Raw genomic sequence first — 25,007 nt, forward strand, 5'->3', positions numbered from 1 at the left:
ACTATACAGTAATAATCAATATCACCGCTTTTGTGTAAAGTACAGTTAATACGGCGATTAGTTACTTTAAATGCCTCGACGTACAATTTAATTGATTTAATGAAACTTAATGACTTCGTAAACTACAAAACATCAATACAAATTGGTTAATTAATTACCTTCATTTTCAGCATACGTTGTGGTCATAACCAAAAACACGAACGCTACAAGTTTCAATATCATAACTTCGTTCTTCATCTTGAAATAAACCGCAAATTATTCGAAATAGTCAAAATAGTCACAATGGAGATGAATTATCACCGTTGTCACGACAGTGTCATTTCGACTCGTGTGTTTATGACAAGACAATATATAATGCCCCACGACCAGTGAACGATTGATTTTATTTCTGACAATATTAAAAGGAGGCTGATCGTGTATCGAGCGATGTGATTGGTGATATCAATTACTATAACAAGCGAAATGACTGGTCGGAAGTAGTTTTTACGCCAAGCGTTAATCACCGAGTGGGCGTAACTTTGAGTGATTGACAGGCTTTCATTTCCATTGAGGGGAATCAAGAGTATAACGCAAAATACCATCATTTGTAGGACTACGCTACTGTAAGAATAGTGGAAATTTGAATAGTATTTACGTATTAGTAGCATTGAACATTAAGGATGTCATGTAATGTACTATAGCTTACTGTGCAGAGTATAGTATTAATTTACATCTGAGGACCTGTCCTATCTTTACTGTGTAGAGTATATGGACATATTTGAGGACATGTCTTGTTATAATAATAATAATAATAATGAAACAAGGATTAAATAATACACTACATTTAAATAAAGCTACATGAAATTAGCAGTTAACAGTTTCTTAAAAAGAGAGACAGAGTTCACATTTTTAATATCTTCATGTAGCTCATTCCAAACCTTGGTACCTCTATATGATAAGCTACGTTTTTTGTAGTTTGTTTTTGGTTTTGGTACTATTAAATTTGGCTTAGTTCTAATATTATAGTAATTGTTTTTGATATTGAACTTATTTAATAAATATGGAGGTGCAAGGTTGTTCATAATCTTAAACATAACAATACTGTAGCTTCATTTATAATATAATCTTTCATAACGTTATAGAGTACAGTATAGTATACGTACAATTTATATATGTTCATCTGCACGATAGTATAAATCTTCTGCGTCCCCATTAACTTAAAATACTCTACTTTCGGCCAATTCCGACTTGCTTCTGCACGAGGAGCAATGGTTTCGTTACGGGAAAAGCGCGTACATTTTGTTTTAATAACTATAAAGGGCACGTTTTAGAACCATCTAACGAGGTATTTGAGTCTGTTGTTATTATGTATACTGATTAAATGGGTTATTAGATGATAAATAGGTGTAATTAAACCTATGAACTACATGATACGATGCACTAAAGATGAGATCAGACAATAACGTGGGTTAGAAAGATAGCTTTCCCTACAAGATCAGAATATTATTCAGATCCTTCATTCAATATCACTGTATCCGTAAATCCGTAATTGGTAAAGCTTGGTTCTCACTAGGACGCAACGCAAGCGAGTTGACCAATGACAAGCGACAGTTCGAATAATCCATCACCTGTGATTGGTCAAATCCCTTAAGTTGCATTACGTCGTTGTGTTGCGTCTCTAGTGTGAACCAAGAATAACAAATGCTATGCATTATTCAGGTATCGGTGGTATCCATCGTGAACATTCTAGACCAATATGATGATATGTGTCCGTATTTTATAAAATCATATAGTTTTTGACGTTACGGTGTAACATTTAATAAATCCGGAACGAATCCACACTGGAAGGCCTCATCGAAAACGTTCGTTGTGGGTAACCACCGGAAGCCCAAATTACACTCTATACTTTTAGTTAGCTCTGTGTTCTGGAAGCCAAATAAAGCCTGACGTAATGTTGACGTTATTATACGTCATCAAAATGTTGATTGATCAAACAGTGATTAGTTTCTGAATACGACACAAATTTTCGACAAAATAGTACGGTACCCGTTTCAACGGGTTGAATACATATCCCCTTGTATTTTAATTCCCATGATTCTGGAATTCAGCTGAAAACAGCCGGTCCCTGTTATAATCACTTGTAAATACTGCGTGTTGATGCAGTAAATAAATTATTTGATAATCAACAGAAGCACAGGCGATCTGGTACCATTTCAGCCCGTTGTTTGATCGTTATATCTCGGTCGGTCAAACGGCCTAACCTTTCATTTATTCTATATAACCGGTCAATGGTAATATTTATTTTTGATTTAGTTATCAACACGGAATAGGAATGTACGCAGTTATTTCAGTTCATGGTGATATTATTTGTTAGGTACAGTAGGCCACATGAAGTTTTCGATGTGGGTCTGCCAGGCTTGTTGGGCCCAGAAGGTGTCCCCTTAATAAGGGTAATGAAGTAAGAATAACCAGTATAATGATTATTTGTTTAGGAATAGTTCACCTCACCTGTACAATATAATCCATGGTTCACTTGGCTCTAAAGCTGGGTCATATCAATTATCTCTATCGCTCATCATCCATTGTTAATTGGTCAACGACACGTTTCTTTCCCATCGGCTATCTGTCTTTCTTCCTTCTTGACGCATAGAGCAAAGAATTTGACGTTAACAAAAATAATTTATCGATCAAAAAGTTCGCTATCCCCCAAAAAATTCAGGCAACCCTTTAATTGGGTCTCATCTGTCATCGAATAAATATGACACAATGTCAAGGATCATGACTTTGTAATTACATTATTATTAGCCTTATTATATTTGTATTGTTTACTGTTTATTTACATTTTCATATCGTTAGTTTATACATACTTTATGTACAATAAGAAATATTTTAAAGAATTTTGTGTTCGTAATTTGTTAATGTACCCTTAGTATCCCCATTTTACACTTTCTCTGGGAAAAAATTAGAAACAAGTGTTTCTCAACTGATTTGTGTCATATTGGGTCTATATATCCACCAAAAAAAAGTTCCAGCTCATCTGGCCTGGGGAAAGCCGCCATTTTGGATTTTCAAAATGGCCGCCATAAAATACAGGTTTTTGCTCATATCTCCTCTTCTACATCATGCATGGAAATGATTTTGGTGGCAAAGTGTATGTTTTGAGGGTCAAGGAATCTAAATACAGCATTTTGAAGTTCACTCAATGACCGCCATCTTGTTTTTCAAAATGGCCGCCTTAAAATACAGATTTGTGCTTATCTCAGCTTCTACATCATGTATAGACATGATTTTGGTGGCAAAATGTAGGTTTTGACGGTCAAGGAATCCAAATACAGCATTCATTTGAATTTCACCCAATGGCCGCCATTTTGAAAATCAAAATGGCTGCTATAAAATTTACAGATTTTTCCTCATATCTCAGCTTCTACATCATATGAACGTAATTTTGGTATAAAAGTATATGTTTTGAAGGTCAAGGAATTCAAATATAGTATTTTAAAGTTCACCTAATGCCCGCTATTTTGTTTTTCAAAATGGCTGCCATAAAATTTACAGATTTGTCCTCGTACCTCAGCTTCTACATCGTGCATGGAAGTGATTTTGGTGGCAATGTTTATGTTTTGAGGGTCAAGAAATCTAAATACAGCTTTTTGAAGTTCACTCAATGGCCACCATTTTGATTGTCAAAATGGCCACCATAAGCTACAGGTTTTTGCTCATTTATGAGCTACTATGATTATGATTTTGCTAAGCCTATGTTTTGAAGGTTACAGAATAAAAACAAATTCAGCTTTTGAAATACAGTTGGAAAGTGATGACGAGAATAAGTCAGTATGTTGGTGATAATATATGGGAACCACAATGATTATGACCCCAGGAGATACTGTACACAAGAAGATATCAGCGATGTACTGTAACTATATCATTCGCGTGAAGAACCTAAAAATATAATATTCTAAAAAAGTTTGTTAGACGACATTTTAAGATATTTTCCAAATCCTAAAGAGAAGCATGGCCAACTTTAGTTAAGCATATTCCAATCAGATACATTATATATAAAGCAAGTAAAGCAATTTAAAGCAACATATCTTATGTGACTGAATGGATGGTTACCTAATACACTGGGGACTAACACTACTTCACCATAACTGGTCTGGATTTATGCATGTAGGTATAATGCGATAACTGGACAAATCGACGATAGTTTATGCCGATCATTCTTTTTTATCCAATTAACATGTCAACAGTTTATACAATGGTACAGACACTCATCTACCAGTCATAATAATCAGACACGGAGGAGTTTATCTTTTCAGGAGCTTTCTTGGTTATATTGGACATACTGGTGGGTTGAGGTTTTGAAGTTGTGCATAACCTACTTTAAAGAGAGCTGTATATTCTAAAGCTCTTAGAGGATGCAGCTATCTATCATATAATGATGACACGAGATGAGGATGTACCATTTTGTCTCCAGATATAGACACAGTATAGGACAATTGACCATGATGGCCAATATGCCTGAATGACAAATTTCCATATACATACAATACAAGATGTTCCAAAAGAATGGATATCATGCAACGTGTTATAATGGTGAAGAATCAGTTTTCAGACATGAGCACAATAGAGAAAACCTTATGTATCTTGAAATTTGTCTTTCAGCATTTCCAGATATAGCCTTCCACTTTTGGCATTTTGGCCATGACCAGCTGCTGCAAATATGAAAGCATACTGTAGATGCTATATCTGAACCTGGAGCTCCCAATTGCACAATCATGCCTAAAAAGGTATACCATCTAATGATACAGCCACAGCTTAAATGTTCTTGATATCTTTTTGACTTTCCCAGAAAGCTCTTAAGAATCTTTCGAGTTTGACGACAAATGGCAGTTTTCTTTCTCTAACTATTTGCATTACTTTACGTCACATTGGTTGATCGAAGGTTATTAGGATGGCAGATAAGCAGCTAGATTTAAACATAAATGCAGACCATTTAGGGTGACTAGTGTTGATCTCCCAGTGTATTACCATCTATTCATAAGATATGTTACTTGCTTTATCCATAAGTTGTACTTTTAACTGCAAGTTGGCCATGCTTCTCTTTATATTTGGAAAATATCTTTACATGTCGATGTAACTTCTTTAGAATATCTTGTTTATTAGTTTCTTCTCGCGAATGATAGTTACAGTACACTCTCTGGTATCTTCTTGTGTACCTCTTTGGTCTTAATCAGTATGGAACTCGATCTTGTGATTAACTCACGACGTTGACATAGTAATAATGAGGATTGTGATAGCGATAGATCTTGAAGACTATAGGCAAAGGGGATTGTACATAAATGTTGTTATTATTATATGTTGTGCCAGTTTGATTGGGAATTTTAAAACTATTACTGTATTTAACAAACTGTATGCAAAAAAAAGCAACATCTAAAGCCAGTGGAGCAGTAGCCTTCAACTATGAAGTTTGGTCCTAACTGGAATAAGAAGATCTGATCACTTTCCGACTCTGTATTTTAGAATGCTGATTTTTGATTCTGTAACAATCAAAACATAGACTTAGTTATCAAAATCATGACTTCATTATGTATATGAGCTACGAAATTAGCAAAACCTGTATTTTATGGTGGCCATTTTGAAAAACAAAATGGTGGCCATTAAGTAAACTTAAAAAAAATGCTGTAATTGAAATCCTTGACCCTCAAAATATATACATTGCCACCAAAATCACTTCCATACATTATGTGGAAGCTGAGATAAGAGCAAAAATCTGTATTTTTATGGTGGCCATTTTGAAAAACAAAATGGCGGCCATTGAGTGAATTACGAAAATGCTGTTTTTCGATTTCTTGACACTCACAACTACACTTTGTCACTAAAATCACGTTCATACACGATGTAGAAGTTGAGATGAGTACAAATCTGTATTTTATGGCGGCCATTTTGAAAAACAAGATGGCGGACATTCAGTAAACTTCAAAGTGCTGTATTTGGATTCATTGACCCTCAAAACATATACTTTGCCACCAAAATCATATCCATACATGATGTGGAAGCTGATATATGAGCAAAAATATGTATTTTATGGCGGCCATTTTAAAAATCCAAAATGGCGGCTTTCCCCAGGCCAAATGAGCTGGAACTTTTTTTTGGTGGATATATAGAACCTATATAACTCAAATCAGTTGAGAAACACTTGTTTCTAATTTTTTCCCAGATTGGCCCTTTTTAGACTTAAAATAGGGATACTACCTAGTAAATCCGCAAACATTTATTTTAGATTTTTAATTTAAGTTTTAAAAGGACATCGGGGGCTAGCTTTACCCTTCACTAAATGATATAATTAGTAAAAAACGTTCTTTAATTTATATAATTGTGTAATTGTCTGAGTATGGCTAATTACATTTAGAAGGATATAGTTATTAAGGTCATCGTAGGCCTAATCATATAATAGTTGTTACGTAAACTACATGAAGACTTGCGTGTGCGTATACATCGCCATTGTATTAGTAAATTAGGCCTATTTTTTAATGTTATTGTGAGCTTGTTGGCGTCAAGACAAGTGACGTCAAGACTCTACTCTACGGGTAGAGCATACAATAAGGACATGCGTAGTGAGCATACAAGAAAATGCCTACTCTCCAATTAAACATACCCTATTATGGGACATCTACGGGACTAAAAAGGGTGTGTCTCCTGAATAGGGGTCGTAGTAGTTATTGTAGTTGTAGTGTTAAAAACATATATTTTATCATCGTTTGTTTGTGACAGGAAAGTGTCCTCTTATTAGAAGTGTCCCCTTATAGTGGTGTCCTTTTATTAGTGGTGTCCCCTTATTAGGAGTGTCCCCTTATTAGAAGTGTCCCCTCATTAGGAGTGTCCCCTTATTATAAGTGTCCTCTTATTAGAAGTGTCCCCTCATTAGGAGTGTCCTCTTATTAGGGTTCTACTGTACTGTTTTATCATTTACTACAGGCAATGATATTATTACAACTCTCTCTGACTACAGGTGATAAGGAGGCATACGAAGAATTGAAGATGGGAAAAGCCAAACAGAAAAATCAACCGGGAGGAAAATTGAAGACGGGAAGTGGAAAAGTAAAAGGACCAACAATGAAAGTGTTCAAAGTATCAAATCATAAAGTAGTGAAAGCTCAGCAATTGAAGGCCAAGTCAGTTTCAACGAACTTAAAGAGGGTAAGGTAAAAAGTAAAATATCATAATGTAGAATTACTTTTTAAGAATTTTTAAAGAAAATCGATATATGTGACTTAATTCAAGTGAAAATGTTTTAGTCTCAACGATATAGGCCTAGAAAACGTCTTATATAATTCAAAGATGCTATCCGTGGAATGCCATCCTGAGATGAGAGCGCGTCGTCTTGTAGTAGGCCTAATAGGGACTCTACGAAACAGGACGGTTTTATTAGTTACGCACTCTTACGCGAAGACGACAACCGGCAGTATCTCTCTCCCTCTCCTGTCTCGCGGCGTGGGGTCCTTCTGAATCGCTTGGCTCTGGTGATACAGCATAGGCCGCGCAAAATGTATTGGTTGTAACACAGCCATTTTATACCAATAAAAATGTTATGTCGTTAAACAAATAAATTGGAAGTTCAAATATTATTTGAGTTTGGAAAATTCCACGTTTAAGTGTAATTTGAACTGTATATTTAAGGTTATTTTATATGTACATTATTTCTAGTCGTTCTCCGTAAACGGGAACATGGCAACTTTATCGTCCTCAACAATTTAAGACGACAGAATTTCACGCTAAGCCCCGCCCACTTTGTTGCAGCTAATGTATACGTAATTTTACTTTCTATGGACCAGAGATTCTGAAACGAAAGATGTTTCTTTACAGTTTCTATTGAAAAATACATTTTCGAAACCATTGTCTACAGATAGTATTCAAAATAATGTTCGCGCCATTCTAGTGATCTCTGAGTTGAGTCAAAATAAGACCGCGATTGCGCTGCAGATAAAATTGCTCCATGAAAACCGATTTGACGATCAAGACTAGAATAAATTTAGGTTTTTAAAACCTACATCGGGAAGTTTTTTGTGGTTTTGTGAAATAACGTTCTTTCAATAAACGGCCTTAGAACAGTTCTTGCTCAATAGAAACGGGCCCTTAGAGCTCCTACATTTAAAAACAATGCCATATAGATGGCTGCAGTCGCGACATAGTGAGCTGTAGAGTCGCGTTGCACGCGACTACAAATGAAAATATGATATGTATTAAAGGCCTTTGTGTTTCGTTTTTAGTTAAATCACCAAAATAAAACCAAAGTTAAAAGCAATAATGATACATTTAAGGAGCTTCAACAAAGTATTGCTGAGAAGAAAAAAGATAAACCAAAAAAAGTCGCCACACAAATGGTAAGTAAATTGATAAACGATATTACAAATATAGTTTTTGTTTTGGTTATTCCATTATAAAAATAGGGGTGTGTGTGCGAGTACGTCAATAGGAATGGGAGAAGATTATTTGATTTTGGTCATAATGATCCGGTTCTTTTCCCTCCGATTCTATCCTTAAAACTACATACCATATTTCGAATAAACGGCCGGGGGCGTTTATTGTTCAGGATGGTTTTTAGGGGGAGTTTAATCGAGGGAGGCGTTTGTTTTTTTGGGGGTAATAATATGGTAGGCCTAACATGTATTTATAATAAAAATAAATACCTCTAGATGAAATAATACAACACAATTAATATCGAGAAGTGATAAAATACAGCAAAAATTGATTATTCAAAAGCGGGGCGTTTATTCGAATAAATAATACTGATATGGTAATGTGTTGGAGTTTTGGAGTCTGGGGAAGTTGTCGGTCAGTCACACCGTCTGTACCCTCTCATATCATATTAACATGGTTAGGCCTTTCGATTCGAATCCATACCGACCGGCGTTGAATTAATATGATGTTATTACGGTTTTAAGCTTGTGACTTACGATCATGCACCAACATTGATTGCAAGATATACGAGTCCTGTCACAACTTATCTCTTGCGTGAAAAATGTCTACGATTTTAAGAAATGTAATTTACGATCTTGAAGAAATCTTACAATATAGCCTACTCACGTTTTTTTCGTTCTAAAATACATTACATGGCCACCAGCAGACTAGCCTACACTTAATTAATACGGTATTGATACAATAGGCCCATGAATGAAGCCCATGTATAGTGTATTCTATAATGTATCCAACCTATAGGCCTACAAACATTTACCGGTATATTTTTAGCGTCTCAAAATGTCAATGAAATCTAATACGATCTGAAGAAAAAAAAAGTCACGTTTTTCCGCCGTTCTAGTTATTATTGCCCTTACGCCTATATTGAAGACAATTACAAATGACGTTCATATCTATCGTATTTATTTCTTAGCATCGTACTTTACGCCATCGGGTTGAAATGCCTCTTGCGTGAACAGTGGCCAGGATTTTAAGAAATACAATTTACGATTTTTACAAACTGTGACGTTTTCGGCTGACTTTACTGGGCCTACACGACGTACGCGTATAAAATTGAATAGCCCTTTAATTAATATGAGGCTACATGCGTATAGGAACCTTGTGTAAGAAAGTCCACGACGAGCAGTCTATAAACATTTATCCAAGAAACCATTCCATGGGCATTCCATTCATTATTCAGAATCCACATACAGTACATAGAAAAAATACTCCCAAAATCTCACCATTAAAAATTTAAATATGCGGTATGCTTAAATCTAACCTGTGTTTGCCGAATTTTCAAATAATTTACTTGTGTATACTGTAGATCGAAATAAATCTTAATAAAACACTGATTTATGGTCAAAATGAATTAAATTAGCTCACTGTTTGTTTTCGTATGTTTGTTTATATTTAATTCCAAGCACACTTTACCGCACCATACTGAAATTAAATCGTGACCTGGGAGGCATGGAAAATTTGATCCCAGAATTAAACAACTTTAAATTCTTGTAAAACAACTTTTTAAATAACATAAACTATTTATCATTTGTTGATAAATGAACATCTAAACAGCCTGAAGCCTGTGATTTGTTGAATGGTTTAATATTGTTCATGTAAACTTTAGATCAACATTTGATTTCCCATGCAAACCGTCAAACAATATTTATGGTATGATATTGCATTGGAGAACTCTGCTTACTATAGAAACTTCATCTCATTTTCATTTCAGAAATCAACGCAAGAACCAATAGACATGGATGATACAGTAGAGGGATTTGCAAAGTTATGAGTCCATATAAAGACATCCAGGAATGTACACTATTGGGTAAATAGCGCACTGTGGAGACGACCAGTGACACAATATGCAGTAGTAGGAATTAGGTCATATGTCATCAGAGAAATCGAAAGCTCATATATTATGAATTGATTATGAATAACATTTAATGAAAAAGTAACAAAAAGAAAAGTTTTCTCTGTCCAAACTGATCAACACAGTCACGTGGTGAAGGTTCTTTACATGCTCAAGAAGTATCTTCTCTTGTGAAACATTCATGACCCTTTTACGTTATCTATTTGTTACTCTGTTTGAACTTATGGTGTAGCATGGAAAATAGGCCTGAAGAGAGTCTCCAGGTTTCTTACTTTTTGTGGGTTTATAGCACATTTATTTTGTAGTTATTATAGAAAACAATGAAATAAAAAATACATGTTATTTTGAGGATAATAAGAGAGAAAAGATGTTTTATTGATAGATAATTCCTAATGTTATATCAGTTATTTTATTGGCTATTCTATTGAAGTAGTTTTAAGTTTAATATACAAGAAATATTATAAAATAATAATATACATCATAAATATCATGTTTTCAGTTAATAAATATCAATATTATATACATGTCTGAATGAATTTTTATCTACATTATGTAAGTTATTATGTAAGTAGTTAATCGTAACTTGCTAGAAATCACATCGGAGTTAGTTACAAATGAGAAGCACTGAAATGTATTTGTAAACTGGATGGTTGCATGCTATGCAATACTATTGCATTCACCTCTCTAAAAAGGACACCCCATATTCAGGGTACACTGTTTTGAGTTTTACCATATATAGACAGATACCAACAATCACAACCAAGGACAATCTAAAGAGGTCGGCAATTTGCACACAACTGTAAAAGATCCTGCCACAAACCAGTTGCGAACTTGTACTGCAGCAACCAACACAAGAGATTGCACACCACTGTAAAAGATCCTGCCACAAACCAGTTGCCAAATTGTACTGCAGCAACCAACACAAGAGATTGCACACCACTGTAAAAGATCCTGCCACCAACCAGTTGCGAACTTGTACTGCAGCAACCAACACAAGAGATTTCACACCACTGTAAAAGATCCTGCCACAAACCAGTTGTCAAATTGTACTGCAGCAACCAACACAAGGGATTGCACACCACTGTAAAAGATCCTGCCACAAACCAGTTGTCAAATTGTACTGCAGCAACCAACACAAGGGATTGCACACCACTGTAAAAGATCCTGGCACAAACCAGTTGCCAAATTGTACTGCAGCAACCAACACAAGAGATTGCACACCACTGTAAAAGATCCTGCCACCAACCAGTTGCGAACTTGTACTGCAGCAACCAACACAAGAGATTTCACACCACTGTAAAAGATCCTGCCACAAACCAGTTGCCAAATTGTACTGCAGCAACCAACACAAGAGATTGCACACCACTGTAAAAGATCCTGCCACCAACCAGTTGCGAACTTGTACTGCAGCAACCAACACAAGAGAAGCAGAAGGTTGATGTATGTTCTGTGTAGAGACAGACACTCTACTCGACTGAATTCCAGAACTGCGTGAAAGCCATCCTTGACAGAAGTTTGACAGATTGGATAGTCGCATTCTGCAAGAGGTAGACCATTTTAGTTCCAACAACAAAAACGTCACTGCAAGCCATTCTCAACTTTACACACTTCCTTTTTAGGAATTACATGCAGTATCGTAAACCTCTGTATGCCATGGAAACCTTTAAACAAAATGATATTAACATTGTAACTGCTGGTGTGAGATCACAACTTCCTCATTATAATTATGTAATTAATTTGTGTTCTGTTATTAGCCTCTATCATTTCCTTCCGATTTTTAATCAGATTAAAATAATTTTGAATAAAAGCATTGACTTGCATTGATTAAGGAAGAAATGAAAGTGTTAAAGGTTACACAGAGATATTAATAAATAAGTCAATGATTTTTTCAACCTAAGCATTCATTTTCTGTTTTTATAAAGTGTGATGATCACTTTGACAATAAATAGAGAAAAAGTGACAAGAAATGGGGACAAGTGACAAAACAAGTGGACAAAAGGTAAAAAAGGGGACAAAGAACAAAAAAATGGGGGACAAAGTAAAAAAAAAATGGGCAAAGGGACACAAAAAGGGAAAAATTGACAACAAAAATAAGGGAAAAAATTTATTTCAAGACATCCACTGTTTTTTTTTCAACTGTTAATAAGACAACAATATATTAGTTTCTATACCACTGAATCTGTAAATATCTGGATCTATTATAAATCAAAGGGCAAATTAATTAAATTATGACAATGCTGTGGGCATCAGTGTCTTGGTCTCAATGGAGATGCAAATATTAGCAAAAAGCAGTGGTGTTAATTAATACTATGGTTTTAAATATTGTTTACGACGCTTATTATTTTTTCTGGTTTCAAGTACTCTATTTATATTAATTATATTAATAATTATTTATTGTTTCTATATATGGCAAATGTTTTAACAATGCACTGGTAATTTGTGCATGTCCAAAGGTGATCTTATATTTGATACATTGTAGTTTAGACAGCTGTCTGCTGATGGTCACTTCTGTTTATCTAGTAAAACTAGTAAATATAATCATGGATTAATCTTTATCTTTTGATTCTATATGAATATGGTTTTAGAGCATGGCGGCAGCTAAACCATCATTTAATTAAAAGTGACAAAGTTAACACCCACTAATACCCAATGACCTTCACGAACCACTTGTTGTATCCTGAACTATAAAACAGGTACCTAGAAGACCAGTAAATATTTTAATTCTATCTAAATGCTTTTACACACTGGCTTAATTTTCCAAATATAGAGCATACAACAATATTAAGGTATTTATTCAATTATTCCAATATGATTGGCAAAATCTTAACCACGAAAATAAAGGAATTTATAGCATATAGTATTAGTACAGTACTGTAGTAGCTAGATCAACATTGAGGTCCTGAGAATTTGACTTCAGAAAATGGTTTAGGGTGGTCAAATCATCATTTCTAACTTGGTTACACATTTTGAAAATGTGGCAAAAGGACAAAAGGTCAGGGTGAAAGGTTGTTTGGACAAACAAAAATAAGTTTTTAAATCTCGACAATCACTGGCATATACTGTATTCATATTCAGTCTAATGGAACATTTTAGTGAAAAATGACCAGAAATGCAATTTCTGACCTTAGACCCATATCCCTTGAATATTTATATCACTGTAATAAATAGTAATATTTTGATTGTCACTGATGTAACAGTGGCGATAAGAATGTTAATGATTGATGGCATTAGCAAGAATAGCAATATTAATAATACTAATGACAAACAAAAAATGTATAAAATGTATAATTATTTCCTAACACTACTGCTGCATTTATTGCTCCAACACATTACACTCCTGGGTACAAGAAGACAAAACAGATAAATTATGATGACAGCTTAACCAGCATTAATAACTGCACCAACCACTCCATAAGTAGGGATAGCTCTTTAACACAATGTCTGCATTGCTTACCAAATCCTTGATGTCACGATGTCATTTCCTGTTGTATGTCAGAGAATGCCTGTGTCAATCTATGCAGCTTACCTTCCATCACTTTCTTCTGATTGGCTGTTTCTACCAACATCTGCCTCATCTCCTCCTCCACAGTCAAAACCTGAAAATGATCATATTTTGCAGGATTCATTTTCTATAATATATTTAATGTATATTTACATACATAATGTATTTATTTGAAACGCCCCAGGGTGTTTAAAGGAGGGTTTATTTGAGGGGGAGTTTATCCAAAGCAGGACGTTTATTCATATAAATACAGTAGTAGCAATTATATCCTGTTTACGATACAATTAACAATTTCTTCTGATTGGCCGTTCTTCTCAAAATGTCATAGTTTGTTTGATTTTCAAAATTAATCTTTTTTAAAATTTAAAATGCAATTAATGATGACATAATAAATTTTGTTCTCCTATTTTCATAATAAATCATACATATGATACATACACCGTAAGAAAATGAAATGCAAAATAGGGGTTCCCGAGCATTCAGACAATCTATATTAATTTTAAGATTTAGCATATTTTCACCATTTTGTTAACTTACACGTGCGTAGCCTGTCACCTTTGACATGCTCATATAATAACATGGTTTCAAGTTGAAAAGTGAATAAAATATGATGAAATTACTAAATAAAGGTTGTAAAACAGAAATTGGGCAAGAAGAGTGCATATTAACGCTAAAAAATCTGCGTACTCATGGCAATTTTTTAAACGTTTAAACAAACATAACATACTCTAATTTCATCGAAAAATAAATGTTGACAATATATATATAAGCTATATGCGCTACACACGTAATTGTATCGCCATACATGATGAAATATGACCTGAAATTTATGAGTACCAAATTTGGTTTAATTATGATTCATGCTCGTGAAGATATGATTACACGTAGACTGCGTAATTTTTGTTGCGCACCATGAAAAGATAATCACATCGATTCCTGGCCATAAGAAATATACTATGAAAAACTGACATAGCTACATGAAACTGATATCAAGATAATTGACGGACAAATAATGCTAAGGAAAGAATAAATAAATAAATATTCTGACAAAATCAATAAGGTTATATTCATGATAATGCATATAACCTAACAATATTTTGAGGTTAATTAAATCAGTATTATTAATTATATTTTATTTCTGGCCGAACTTGAAATATTTTATGGTAAAAGGTTTCAACAATACAATGGTAATTATGTTCTTTTGTATGTTCAACCCAAAAAATTATATTTAAAAATACATCGGTTCTTGGATAAACCCATATAATATATCAATAAATCTTTTATTTTGTATATGCCTTCATTAAATACACACAGACAAGGGACAGTAATTAGTGGAGGTAGGTAAATATATTGTAACGTTCAACTGCACACAAATATGTATGATTGGTGATAACAAATATGCACCATGAGGGAACCCTATACATTTATCATTAAATTATTATAATCATGAAAATGATTTGAATATATTTAATGTATCAACACAGTTATATTGTGATATTTATATTGTTATTGGACAAGATGCCCCAATACCTTAGCTCTAGCCTCATCAACTTGCCGTTGTTGTTCAAATTTCAATTTCTCTAATTCTTCTTCATGCTTTCTCTGTACCATGGTTAACTGGTTGCCAAACGCATCATCCATTGCACTTATCTTCTCCAGAGCAACTCTATAATAAATGATATCAAATCATTTCTAAAAATTGTTTTTTCCCCCCTATAATCTATCAGCAGATTCACTCACTAATTACAGGATGGATAAACTATACCATGCTTAACCTCCAAGCTACAACTCCACTGTTGCAGTAGGTCTACTTTGTGTGAATAATTGAAATTGATACATGCTCTATCTCTTCATAACCTTTATATGATACCTTTCTGATGCAACAGCCTTGTCTCTAGCAGCAAGCAACTTGGATTCCTTGTCATCAAAATTTTGTTTCACCTGCCGCACTTGTGTCTCCAGCTGCGAAATGATCTCACCCTTATCTTTCCATCTTCTGTCCAGATTGCTTAAAAAAAAACATTAGTTATTATTAATATTATCTTCAATCCTCTTCCTGCCCAAAAACTCCTGGAGAAATGTAATGTAATGTTTTTACTAGCTGCATTATGGGAGTGTGTTTGATCCAATGACCAGGTTAATAATATGTACAGCACTTAAAAGGTTTCACAACATTAGGCACTTTATAAATCCAGCTATATTATTATTATTATTTATCCTATTTATTAAATAATAACTGCCTTTATTGGACTAAAATAAAAATACTTACTCATAAGCTCTTTGACTCTCGTCCAGTTCTGCCTGCAGTTCTGTAACCTTGTTCTTTAACATCTCCTTCCGTTCTGTCAACCTCTCCACCATATCCTGGAGATCTTGAGTGGCACCAGACTCATCCTCAAGACGTTTCTCCAGTGTCTGCTGCATCTTTAATGCCTCTGTCCTGGCCGACTTTATCTCTTCGTCCCTCTCAACAAGACCCTTGAAAAAATATATGCATGCAATATTCTTAAATATAAGGAAAACTGAAAGGAAAATAATTAGATTAAAACATAGTATATCGACAACTTTCATTGGTTGTGTATTAAAGGAGACACAGGATGCTTTAATATCCTGTTTCTTACAACATGAGTATAAAGGAAATTTAAAGTACTAAATTATAGTTTATACAAAGCACAAGTGCTTTCTTTTAACTAAGGATGTGGTGTATAAATGTGGGTAGATTTCAGAGTAGTAGAAGTGTTAGGATGAATGGTATATTGTTTCTACAGGGTAATTAAAAAGTTTGGTAACCTAAGGGTAAAGGTTTAAAAATGAAATAATGTTTGTTTACATCTTTAAGTTTTCTGACAGTTTCGGTCTGATCATCCAACATTTTTGTTTTAATCTTCAATGCATCGTTGTCTCGCTCCGATTGCTTTTTCAATGAGACAACCTCGGCTTGAAATGCGTTTATCTGCGCCTCCATTCGCCCTCTATCTTGAGCTAACGATGCACCTATAAAGATAGTATTTAAACAATTGACAGGCATAGAGAAACTCTAAAACATGATATACTGAAAATAAATTAATTGATATAAGGTGAAGATGAGGAAATCTGTTGAGAATGACAAAAAGCAATCCCAACCAAGATTCGAACCCAAAATCCGTTTGATATGTAGACATCTTACCATTAGAACCATTATCTATAAATTCTTTTTTTTATTTTCTCATATAGAGATTGTGACTTGACATACACAACTGTATATCTAAAACTGTATTATATTGGTAACTTATTGTATATTGTAATGTTTTTTGGTTGGTAATGCAATGTATGATAGAAAGATTGAAAACAAAAATCTTAATTTAAGTCTAGTATTGTCTTACCTTGCTGTGCTAACTCCTGCCCCCATAGCTTTCTCTCAGCCTTTAGGCCTTCAATGACGGACTCTTGGGCCGTCAGTTGTGACTGTAACTTGCCTCGATCCTGTTTCAACAACTCAAATTGCACTTGCTTTCTTCTTGCTTCCTCCAGTTGACCTTCAAGAGTTTGGATACGGACCTAACAAAATTAGGGAACCAAAGTAAAAGTTTTTTTTTCTTTCGTGGGCTCGTCTCACTTTTATTGTAATGTAGATTTTTAACATACCTAAATGACAGTTGATCTAGTAAAGTAGTAAAACATTAGTTACTACACAGTTACAGGATAAAAATGAAATTGTAATACACATATAATTATTATACATAGCAATAATATTTCAGAAAACTTATTATTAAACATATAAAATGGCAAGAAAAGATGTTAAAAGTATTTGGGAAGATAGGCTATAATCTCAGGGGTAGAAGTTAGTCTACTAATTTGCATACAGATGTGAACCTCTTCATTCAACAACTTTCTGTTGGTGTGTAAAAAAAAAATCAAAATCTATTAACTGTAGAGAAATTGTAATTTAAATTATAATATAATAAGCTGCAAAAACATGTTCCCTGGGCACAAATTTATGAGCCTTATAAAATACAATACAGTTGAACCACTATAAGGCAACACCTTCGCGAACAAAAAAAATATCCCCTTAAAAGGGTGTTTCTGTATTAGGGGTGTCCCCTGAATAGGGGTCTCCCAACGGAAGGGTCCTACTGTATAATATGGTATTATTCGTGTAAGGAAACTCAGTTGACAATAAGACAATACAGTTTGATATATGTATAAAAATTATAAAGACATTAGAGAGAAAATTCTACCTTATAATCAGTTAAAACCTCATGTTTTGATTTTGAGAGCTCTGTAATTCTACCCTTCTGTTCCTTTACCATCTATAAATAAGGAAGAATTTATAATTATTATGACATAAACTGAAAACGACCAAATTTACTTTTTAATTTCTATTAAATCTACTAATTTCTTACTGCAGTAAGTTCTGTGACCAAGCTTGAAGTTTTCCGTTCCTTATCTGTAGCTGTTAACAGTCCCTGTCTCAACTGACTTGATTCTTGTGAGGACTTCTCAAAAGCATCTTGTAACTAAGAATAGAAATACATCTAAGTGTTCATAAATGAAACTTATTTAAACATAAACATAAATAGTAAGTTATTAAATAGGCATTATGCTGCAGCCATGTAATACATTATCACGGTAAGGTGAATTGAGACTTCTCAGGTAATCACAGGAATTTACGGTTATTTTGAGTGATCTTGTGTATCCTACTAAGGTACAATTGTTTTGGATATACAAACAAACATCGCTATAGTTCATAAATTTACCATTTTGGCTCGAATAGAATGTCCCTTTTGGTTACTAAAGGCCAAAAAATGCATTGGTTAACAAAACACATCAACATATGCAATCACTTTGGCATACCCATTGTTTACTAAATGCTTATTGTCTTAAAATAGCGCCCTTTATGTTTGGATGTATTTCCGAATTATAGCAACCTCTATGGTTTGGTCTTTTTTCAAGTTGTGAAATCTGTTAATATCTTACCTGTTGAAATCTTCCAGCTTCAATTTTGAGTGCCATTCTGAATTCATCTTCTAGATCAGAGTACTGTTTGGCCAATAAATCAATTCTACAAAACAAAAAGTAAATTCATGTGAGGACAGTGTGTTGGAATACTGATCGAATCTAACCTTTGTTGCATTGATTGTATCTTTAGGCAAGACAAGACACACACATGTGAAGTGCTTAGAGGCAACCATACCAGTATATCTTTTGCTGCTTCTTTATCAAATTAAATCCTTTTTTTTTAAATTTTTCCTAAAATACATTTAGCTTAACTCACTTTTCCTTGTAATGTTTCTGTTCATTTTGATGTCTTTCATATTCTGTTGACACTGCCTTTGACACAGCATCTTTGACCTCTGAACTGTCAATACTGTGACGATTTTTAAGACTTTCTCTGAAAGAGAACAATTTAGCTTATTTATTTCTTCTGTATACTGGGGACCTCTTAGAGAAATTGTAAGTTTTCCTTTGTCGACTTCTCTGCATATTCTTCATCGCCTTTCTTACCTATGTTCCTGTTCCCTGATAGCCAGCAATTCCTGTAGTTGTTGCACCTTGCCTTCAAGTTGCTTGGCCTGGTTACGAATGAGTTCCAACTCCCGAGCAGTAGCAGCCGCTCTCATTTGATATTCCTGAGTACGCTTCGACTGCAAAAAACCAACATGTTTAATCTCATACTAAAACAATCAATTAACTGCAATATTTGGAATTATACTGGCTTGGTGGATTGCCTTCAGTCTTGTTGCAGTGGGTTCAAATCATATGAGGTTTTTTGTTTAAAATCTCTAGATTAGTATAGTGACTAACTGTCCAATACCGTCTCCAACTAAATGTGCAATTTCTCCAGATTTTCTTGAAGATATAACAGTGCATGGATTTAGGCTCTCCTACTAGGCCACTTTTGGTTTACTACTGTAGGCTAAAGATTCGTTGACACAAATTCACATTGACAATTGCCAGAATTGAAATGGTTCTACTACATACATCATGCGCTTGTTGCTGTAGTCGTTCTCTTTCTACTTTTGTTGCTGTGCTTTCCATCGCCCGTAGTGCTCTCCTTTCCTCTTCTTCGGCTTTTTCACTAGATTCTAACCTTTTAGTTAATTCTTCAACTTTATTCTGAAAACAAAAGTACATAAAACCCCATTAGTCTTTCTATATATGTTTGTAAGGATTGTTAAGAAAATAAAATAATCAAATATGTTGCACGCTATTTCCAATATGTATAGTGTGCAAAGAAATCTGTAATTGAAAATGTTTAGTCTAATTTAGTTTATATATATATGATGATGGGCTAGTGTTGCCCGAAAGCTCTGCTAACTTTTCTGGCTGTTTTACTTTATCGTTTCGATTTAGCTTTTCGCTTATTTTTGTATCTCCATTGAGATCCAGCCACTGATACCCACAGCATTTTTATGCTCTGCTAGTCTCCTTGCAGCCTGCTCTGCTTTCCATCTTCTCTCCCTTTCCTCATCTAACTCCTGCATTAAGGCTAGTTTGTCTGAATCTTGTTCTGCTGTTGTTGGAACAACTCTGCTAGGAAACTTCTGAGCGTGAAAGTCACTGTTTCATTGTGCTCAAATATGCACACAAATAAACAGGTTTTAAAGCAGACAATAATATTTGAAGGATGATTCTAGACGGTGCTAAAATAGATAACATTTACCCTGAGTTCTTCAATGATTATCTCTTGTTTACTTTTGACCTCTTTCTCATTCATCAAAGCCTGCTTCAGTCTTGTAGTTGCTTGAATGGCTATGTCTTGGACCTCATGCTCATCATTTACTACACAATCCGAAATCATTAGAATTATATTTTTTTTTTAAATTTTAAATAATGGTATTCATATAGCTTACAATATTTATTCGATTACATATAAAAAACAAATTCACTTGATTGTCTACAAAATGGAACTAACATTGACAAAATTATCTTAAATTATTGTAAGTAGAATTACATTCTCCATCCCGGTCAGGAACAACAAGTAACAGTCAGTTTGCACAATTATTGTCCTCATTCTATGACTTTAGGCAATAATTAGAGTCTACACTAGAACCACTACGCTTAAACCTTGGAAAGACATTTTTTTTGCTAATACAAATTTATTAAGTCTAAAATACTTAAAACCATTTTTCATAAACTTCCTAACTTCAGAGTAAAATAAAAATATTGTTTGGAAGAATTTTTTCATTCTAAAAATCCAACAACCATTGTGGAATATTATCCTGCAACCACTGTTGAATATTTGCTTACATTTACTCTGGAGATCTTGAATATGCTCTGCTAGTCTCCTTGCAGCCTGCTCTGCTTTCCATCTTCTCTCCCTTTCCCCATCTAACTCTTGCATTAAGGCTAGTTTGTCTGAATCTTGTTCTGCTGTTGTTGGAACAACTCTGCTAGGAAACTTCTGAGCGTGAAAGTCACTGTTTGGAGAGCTACTGGTAGATTTGGACTTTGCTCTTTTGGCCGACCTTGAGTTTGCAGAACTGCAACAACCATATACAATATAGGCTTTTATATATTAAATTAATAGCATTTAAATTACAATACTATTTTATAATAAACAGTTTATACAATTACAATCTAGTAACAACTTTTTGTTTTTGATAATATTAAAAAATCATTGACAGTTATTAACAATTTGATACTCAAATTTAACCAATGAGTTTAAATGTTATTATTACCTAGTGTCCGGTTGTTTACTTGACTTTATTTGTTCACTGTGTTGTTTTCTAGTTGTTGGTTTGGTTGTTACTGATTTGCTTGCTGGTTTCTTTTTGGTTTTTATTTGCTGCCGGGTTTCACCTTCACTATTGTCACTATCTAACATGTATGATAATAAATCAATTATCATAAGTCAGAAAAATATAAAATTTTGAGTTTAGTTTTTATTAAAAAAAACTTAAAACTTGTTTGTGATGAATGCAGGTAAAATACCTTCCCTCTCTCATTTGTGGTAAAGCCAAATTATGTTCTTCAAGCACAACATCAGTTGAAAAACAGGATCAGACAGTCAGATTTTGTGTTTATGCCAAATATCAATTCTGACAAAAACATTACTAGAACAAAATCAGTCATGCATGAAATTTCAACCAAGAGAGGTCTCAACTTAAGCAACCTTATTATCTTACCAGTTTTTCCTAGACCCCTTGGACAACTTATCTTCCCTGATTTCTTAACCTCGCTATGTGTAGAAGTGTCTGTTGAGTTCCTTGTCTAAGCAAATTAACAATAACAAGTGATTAACAAAAAATTATCATCAATACAATTTAAAGTCTAATGCAAGATAACAAGATTGACATTGAGTACCTCAGCTTTCTTTCGTTCCTCCACCATAAAAGCAAGTTGTTGCTCTAAGTTTTCAATGCGTTTCTCATGGGTAGATTTTGCACTTGATTTTACCACAGACACATGGACATCAGTCTTCAAAAATAATTAAAAACAAAACAATGTTGTCAATGTTAATTTAGAATTCTAGTTCAAATTTATTTACCATAGCATAGAGCTGTATTGTATTGTAAAAGATAATGAAAGCTTAGTATTATGATAGGCAGGGAACTGCATATAAAATAAGATTATCAATACATTTTACTTAGGGTCTAATAAAAGAACACTTTTGCAAAAAGAGTTTTAGTGGTTCAATGCAATTTTGGTCTCTATTTAGAAGAAACTTAAGCTTGTTATTATGGCAGAAAAGCTGTAATGAACAACCTTTAATTTTAGTTACATTTAATAATAAGGAGTCCTAATTGTTGAGATTTTTTAAAAGAATTATTAATTCAGGTTTTTTTTTTTAATAGTATCTATCTCTAACTTACATCTTTCCTCTTAGTGGATGGCTTCAGGATACCAGCCTGGATTTCCACATTGTCTGTGAGATCTGTGCTGGATTCTACGTTGGTAGATATAGCACGTGACCTGAAACGTTCCAGAGCTTCGTCAATCTTTGGCGTGATCAATGGTAATGACGCCTCTTGACTGCTGCTCACAGATTGGTTAGAAACAAGGTACTCCAAATAATCTTCAAGCCCTACAAATGATACAACACTTTGAAACGTTTCTTTATTAGTAATTTTGATTAAAGCATTTCTCATTTTCTAACAAGATATGAATTCATTTTTAGTATTTAATTGAATTTCAAGCCATTGTTCTTCACAATTATATTGTACTTTTTCAGTATGTTTGTTTATTAAATATTTGCTCCAAACCTGGTATTTCTGCTAAGCCATCTTGCTTCTTCACTAATTTACCTGCCCTGTCATAACCATCCAAAACACGTAACTGTGGCAGTGACTTCAAGAGTCCAGTTTGATAGCCTAAGAAAAGTAATTTAAGAAATTTGAAAATGTAAGGTGTCAAGGTGTACTACTTGTAATTTGGTGTAGCAGATGTACAATTTGTAAAGAAATATAACCAATGTACTGAGCACACCCAAATCCGAATTATCTTAATACACTCAACTCTCTCAATACCAGAGTCTCTGAAAACCGTAAACTCTCCCAATACCAGACTTTTTAAACAGTCCCAAATTTATTTTTAACACTAAAACACATTACGAATACCACCAGACATATTTTGCCATCCCAAAGGTGTACAGTATTGGGAGAGTTTACTGTATAACCAACATATACCTGGTTGATCACAAAGTGGGTTGCTTCCAGCTGGCTCAGACAGCATCAGATTGGTCAGCTTTTGTAGTCCTGTAAGATAGCTTACAACATGGCTGAAGTTGTCCAGATGGTTGCTTTGCAGCTCTAGGTTCTTGAGATTGTAGCTGGGACCATGCAGCTCAACTAGGCCAGTGAGGTTATTCACTTGGTTGTAGGATAAATTTAGCTTTGTGAGGCTCCTGGAAGTAAATTCAATTCAAGTACATGTTTATAAAAACCATCACAATCATCATCAACTGATTACAGTAATCATCATCATCAACTGATTACAGTAATCATCATCATCACGGCCACTCTGCTGGGCACTTACAACCACCATCATATACACTTTTATGACTGAAGTCACCATAAATATTGTTTTTGCCGTTATCAAACTTCAACCTTTGTTAAACGATCTTGAGATTGTTACTTGTAATTATAAATAAGTCGTGCAAGTATAATCCCTTTCACATAAAAACCTATTTTCTACAAGCCTGTGTGGTACCCATAGCTGTACCTTAAATTCTTAAGACCTTTGACCTGCACAATATCATTACAAGCCAGATTCAAAGTTCGCAATGACATCAGTGACTCAAGACCCTGGATCTCTGCAATCTGATTGGATGACAAATCCAGATGTTTTAGATACTTTGCATATTGAAGATTTTCAATAATGCCAATTTCATTGCAGTGAAGGTTTAATGTTTGGATGTGGCCAACCAATGGAACTTCAAGTAGACTGGTGACACCAGCATCAATGAGACAAATTTCATGTGGTTTATCGGGGTCCATGTTTGTATCTTGTGACAAGCCAGTCAATTTCACATGGAATATTTGCGGTCCGGTCATAATGCAATCAATTTAATGCAAAGAAATCCTAGAAAAAAAAAAGTTAATTATGATTAGACCTAGGCTAGTAGACCTAGTATAAGTAGGCCTATCTATCCATCATCAATAAAATGTTGTTATTGTTATAGTCTAAAATACAAATTCTGAGATAGATTAAACTATCATCACATTCTTCAAACGTCTCATGATCTTTTCTAATCTGTGCGTCTAGGCCTGCCCAAATCACCTTAACTCGGTGCAGGTAGGCCTAGCAAAAAGAACTTTCAGTCCCGCACTCACTTACCGTTACGAAGATATGCCTCTACGGCCTAGCTAGCTAGGCCCTACGCCTCCTAAACTTTAAGGCTAGGCTAGTACTCACTAGTAGGCCTAGGCCCTACTACTAGTCTAGGCCTAGTTAATATTTAATACTAAACTAGGCCTAAGTAGGCCTAGCCTAGCTAGCTAGGCCTAGCCTATCCTATTCCTAGGCATAATATAGGCCTAACTAGGCTAGGCTACTACTCTAGCCTAGCTAGGCTAGGCCCAGGGCCTAGGCCTAGGCCTAGTTAGGCCTAGGGCCTACTATAAAATGTAATATACATACTTATTCTGATTACCATCTTGGTACCATATTTTTAAACTAAACCCTAGTATTACTATTTAGATACATTTTAAAAGGTTGTATTTTGATTTGCCCGCGGTCAATTTGTATAGGCTAGTCCGCCATCCACATTCTAAAAAA

At 34.3% G+C, this 25,007-nt stretch overlaps 3 protein-coding genes across 10 annotated transcripts in view; 1 reads left to right on the plus strand and 2 right to left on the minus strand.

The window, feature by feature from the left end:
• Window positions 1-364, minus strand: part of LOC144850113 (uncharacterized) — a 14,035-nt gene extending 13,671 nt beyond the window's left edge. The window contains exon 1 of the mRNA XM_078707314.1: window positions 159-364. Coding sequence (XP_078563440.1) covers window positions 159-237 — 79 coding nt within the window. The 5' untranslated portion in view covers window positions 238-364. The remainder of the gene's footprint in view (window positions 1-158) is intronic.
• Window positions 1-10,826, plus strand: part of LOC144850119 (uncharacterized) — a 23,637-nt gene extending 12,811 nt beyond the window's left edge. Inside the window, exons 1-4 of one of the 4 annotated variants that reach the window (XM_078707323.1) lie at window positions 2,156-2,270; window positions 6,989-7,176; window positions 8,247-8,360; window positions 10,166-10,826. In XM_078707323.1, coding sequence (XP_078563449.1) covers window positions 7,018-7,176; window positions 8,247-8,360; window positions 10,166-10,225 — 333 coding nt within the window. In that variant the 5' untranslated portion in view covers window positions 2,156-2,270; window positions 6,989-7,017 and the 3' untranslated portion in view covers window positions 10,226-10,826. Of the gene's footprint in view, window positions 1-2,155; window positions 2,271-2,316; window positions 2,354-2,418; window positions 2,438-6,988; window positions 7,177-8,246; window positions 8,361-10,165 lie in introns of those variants that run through there. The other 3 variants (XM_078707324.1, XM_078707325.1, XM_078707322.1) reach the window with 3 other exon arrangements.
• On the minus strand, window positions 10,735-24,888 carry LOC144850110 (leucine-rich repeat and coiled-coil domain-containing protein 1-like). Of its 5 annotated transcripts, none has more exons than XM_078707308.1 (23): window positions 24,870-24,888; window positions 23,952-24,311; window positions 23,417-23,634; window positions 22,994-23,101; window positions 22,604-22,815; window positions 22,095-22,208; window positions 21,917-22,001; window positions 21,470-21,608; window positions 21,039-21,271; window positions 20,452-20,570; window positions 19,770-19,904; window positions 19,293-19,432; window positions 19,063-19,179; window positions 18,765-18,849; window positions 18,191-18,304; window positions 18,026-18,097; window positions 17,171-17,345; window positions 16,639-16,802; window positions 16,078-16,286; window positions 15,679-15,816; window positions 15,339-15,474; window positions 13,833-13,902; window positions 10,735-11,809 (listed from the first exon to the last, which is right to left on the minus strand). In XM_078707308.1, the coding sequence occupies exons 2-23, from the start codon at window positions 24,281-24,283 to the stop codon at window positions 11,346-11,348; spliced, it is 3,579 nt and encodes a 1,192-aa protein (XP_078563434.1). In that variant the 5' UTR covers window positions 24,284-24,311; window positions 24,870-24,888; the 3' UTR covers window positions 10,735-11,345. The 5 variants fall into 5 exon arrangements, with proteins under 5 accessions (XP_078563434.1, XP_078563433.1, XP_078563435.1 ...); XM_078707307.1 differs by having other exon boundaries at window positions 24,866-24,882; XM_078707309.1 differs by lacking the exon at window positions 10,735-11,809 and adding an exon at window positions 11,821-11,967 and having other exon boundaries at window positions 24,866-24,882.
• Window positions 24,889-25,007: the final 119 nt, after the last annotated feature.

Source organism: Antedon bifida, chromosome 8 (genome assembly GCF_963402885.1).
Source record: "Antedon bifida chromosome 8, ecAntBifi1.1, whole genome shotgun sequence".
In the NCBI taxonomy this organism is placed as follows: domain Eukaryota; kingdom Metazoa; phylum Echinodermata; class Crinoidea; order Comatulida; family Antedonidae; genus Antedon; species Antedon bifida.

What these genes read in the sequence shown, in the direction of transcription:
- LOC144850110 (XM_078707308.1), bottom strand. Translation starts at nt 24,283, where the DNA reads ATGACCGGACCGCAAATATTCCATGTGAAATTGACTGGCTTGTCACAA. An exon ending in CCCACTTTGTGATCAACCAG is followed by an intron (nt 23,102 to 23,416) that starts GTATATGTTGGT and finishes TACTTTTCTTAG; the next exon opens with GCTATCAAACTGGACTCTTG. An exon ending in AGGTTTTAACTGATTATAAG is followed by an intron (nt 17,346 to 18,025) that starts GTAGAATTTTCT and finishes TAATTTTGTTAG; the next exon opens with GTCCGTATCCAAACTCTTGA.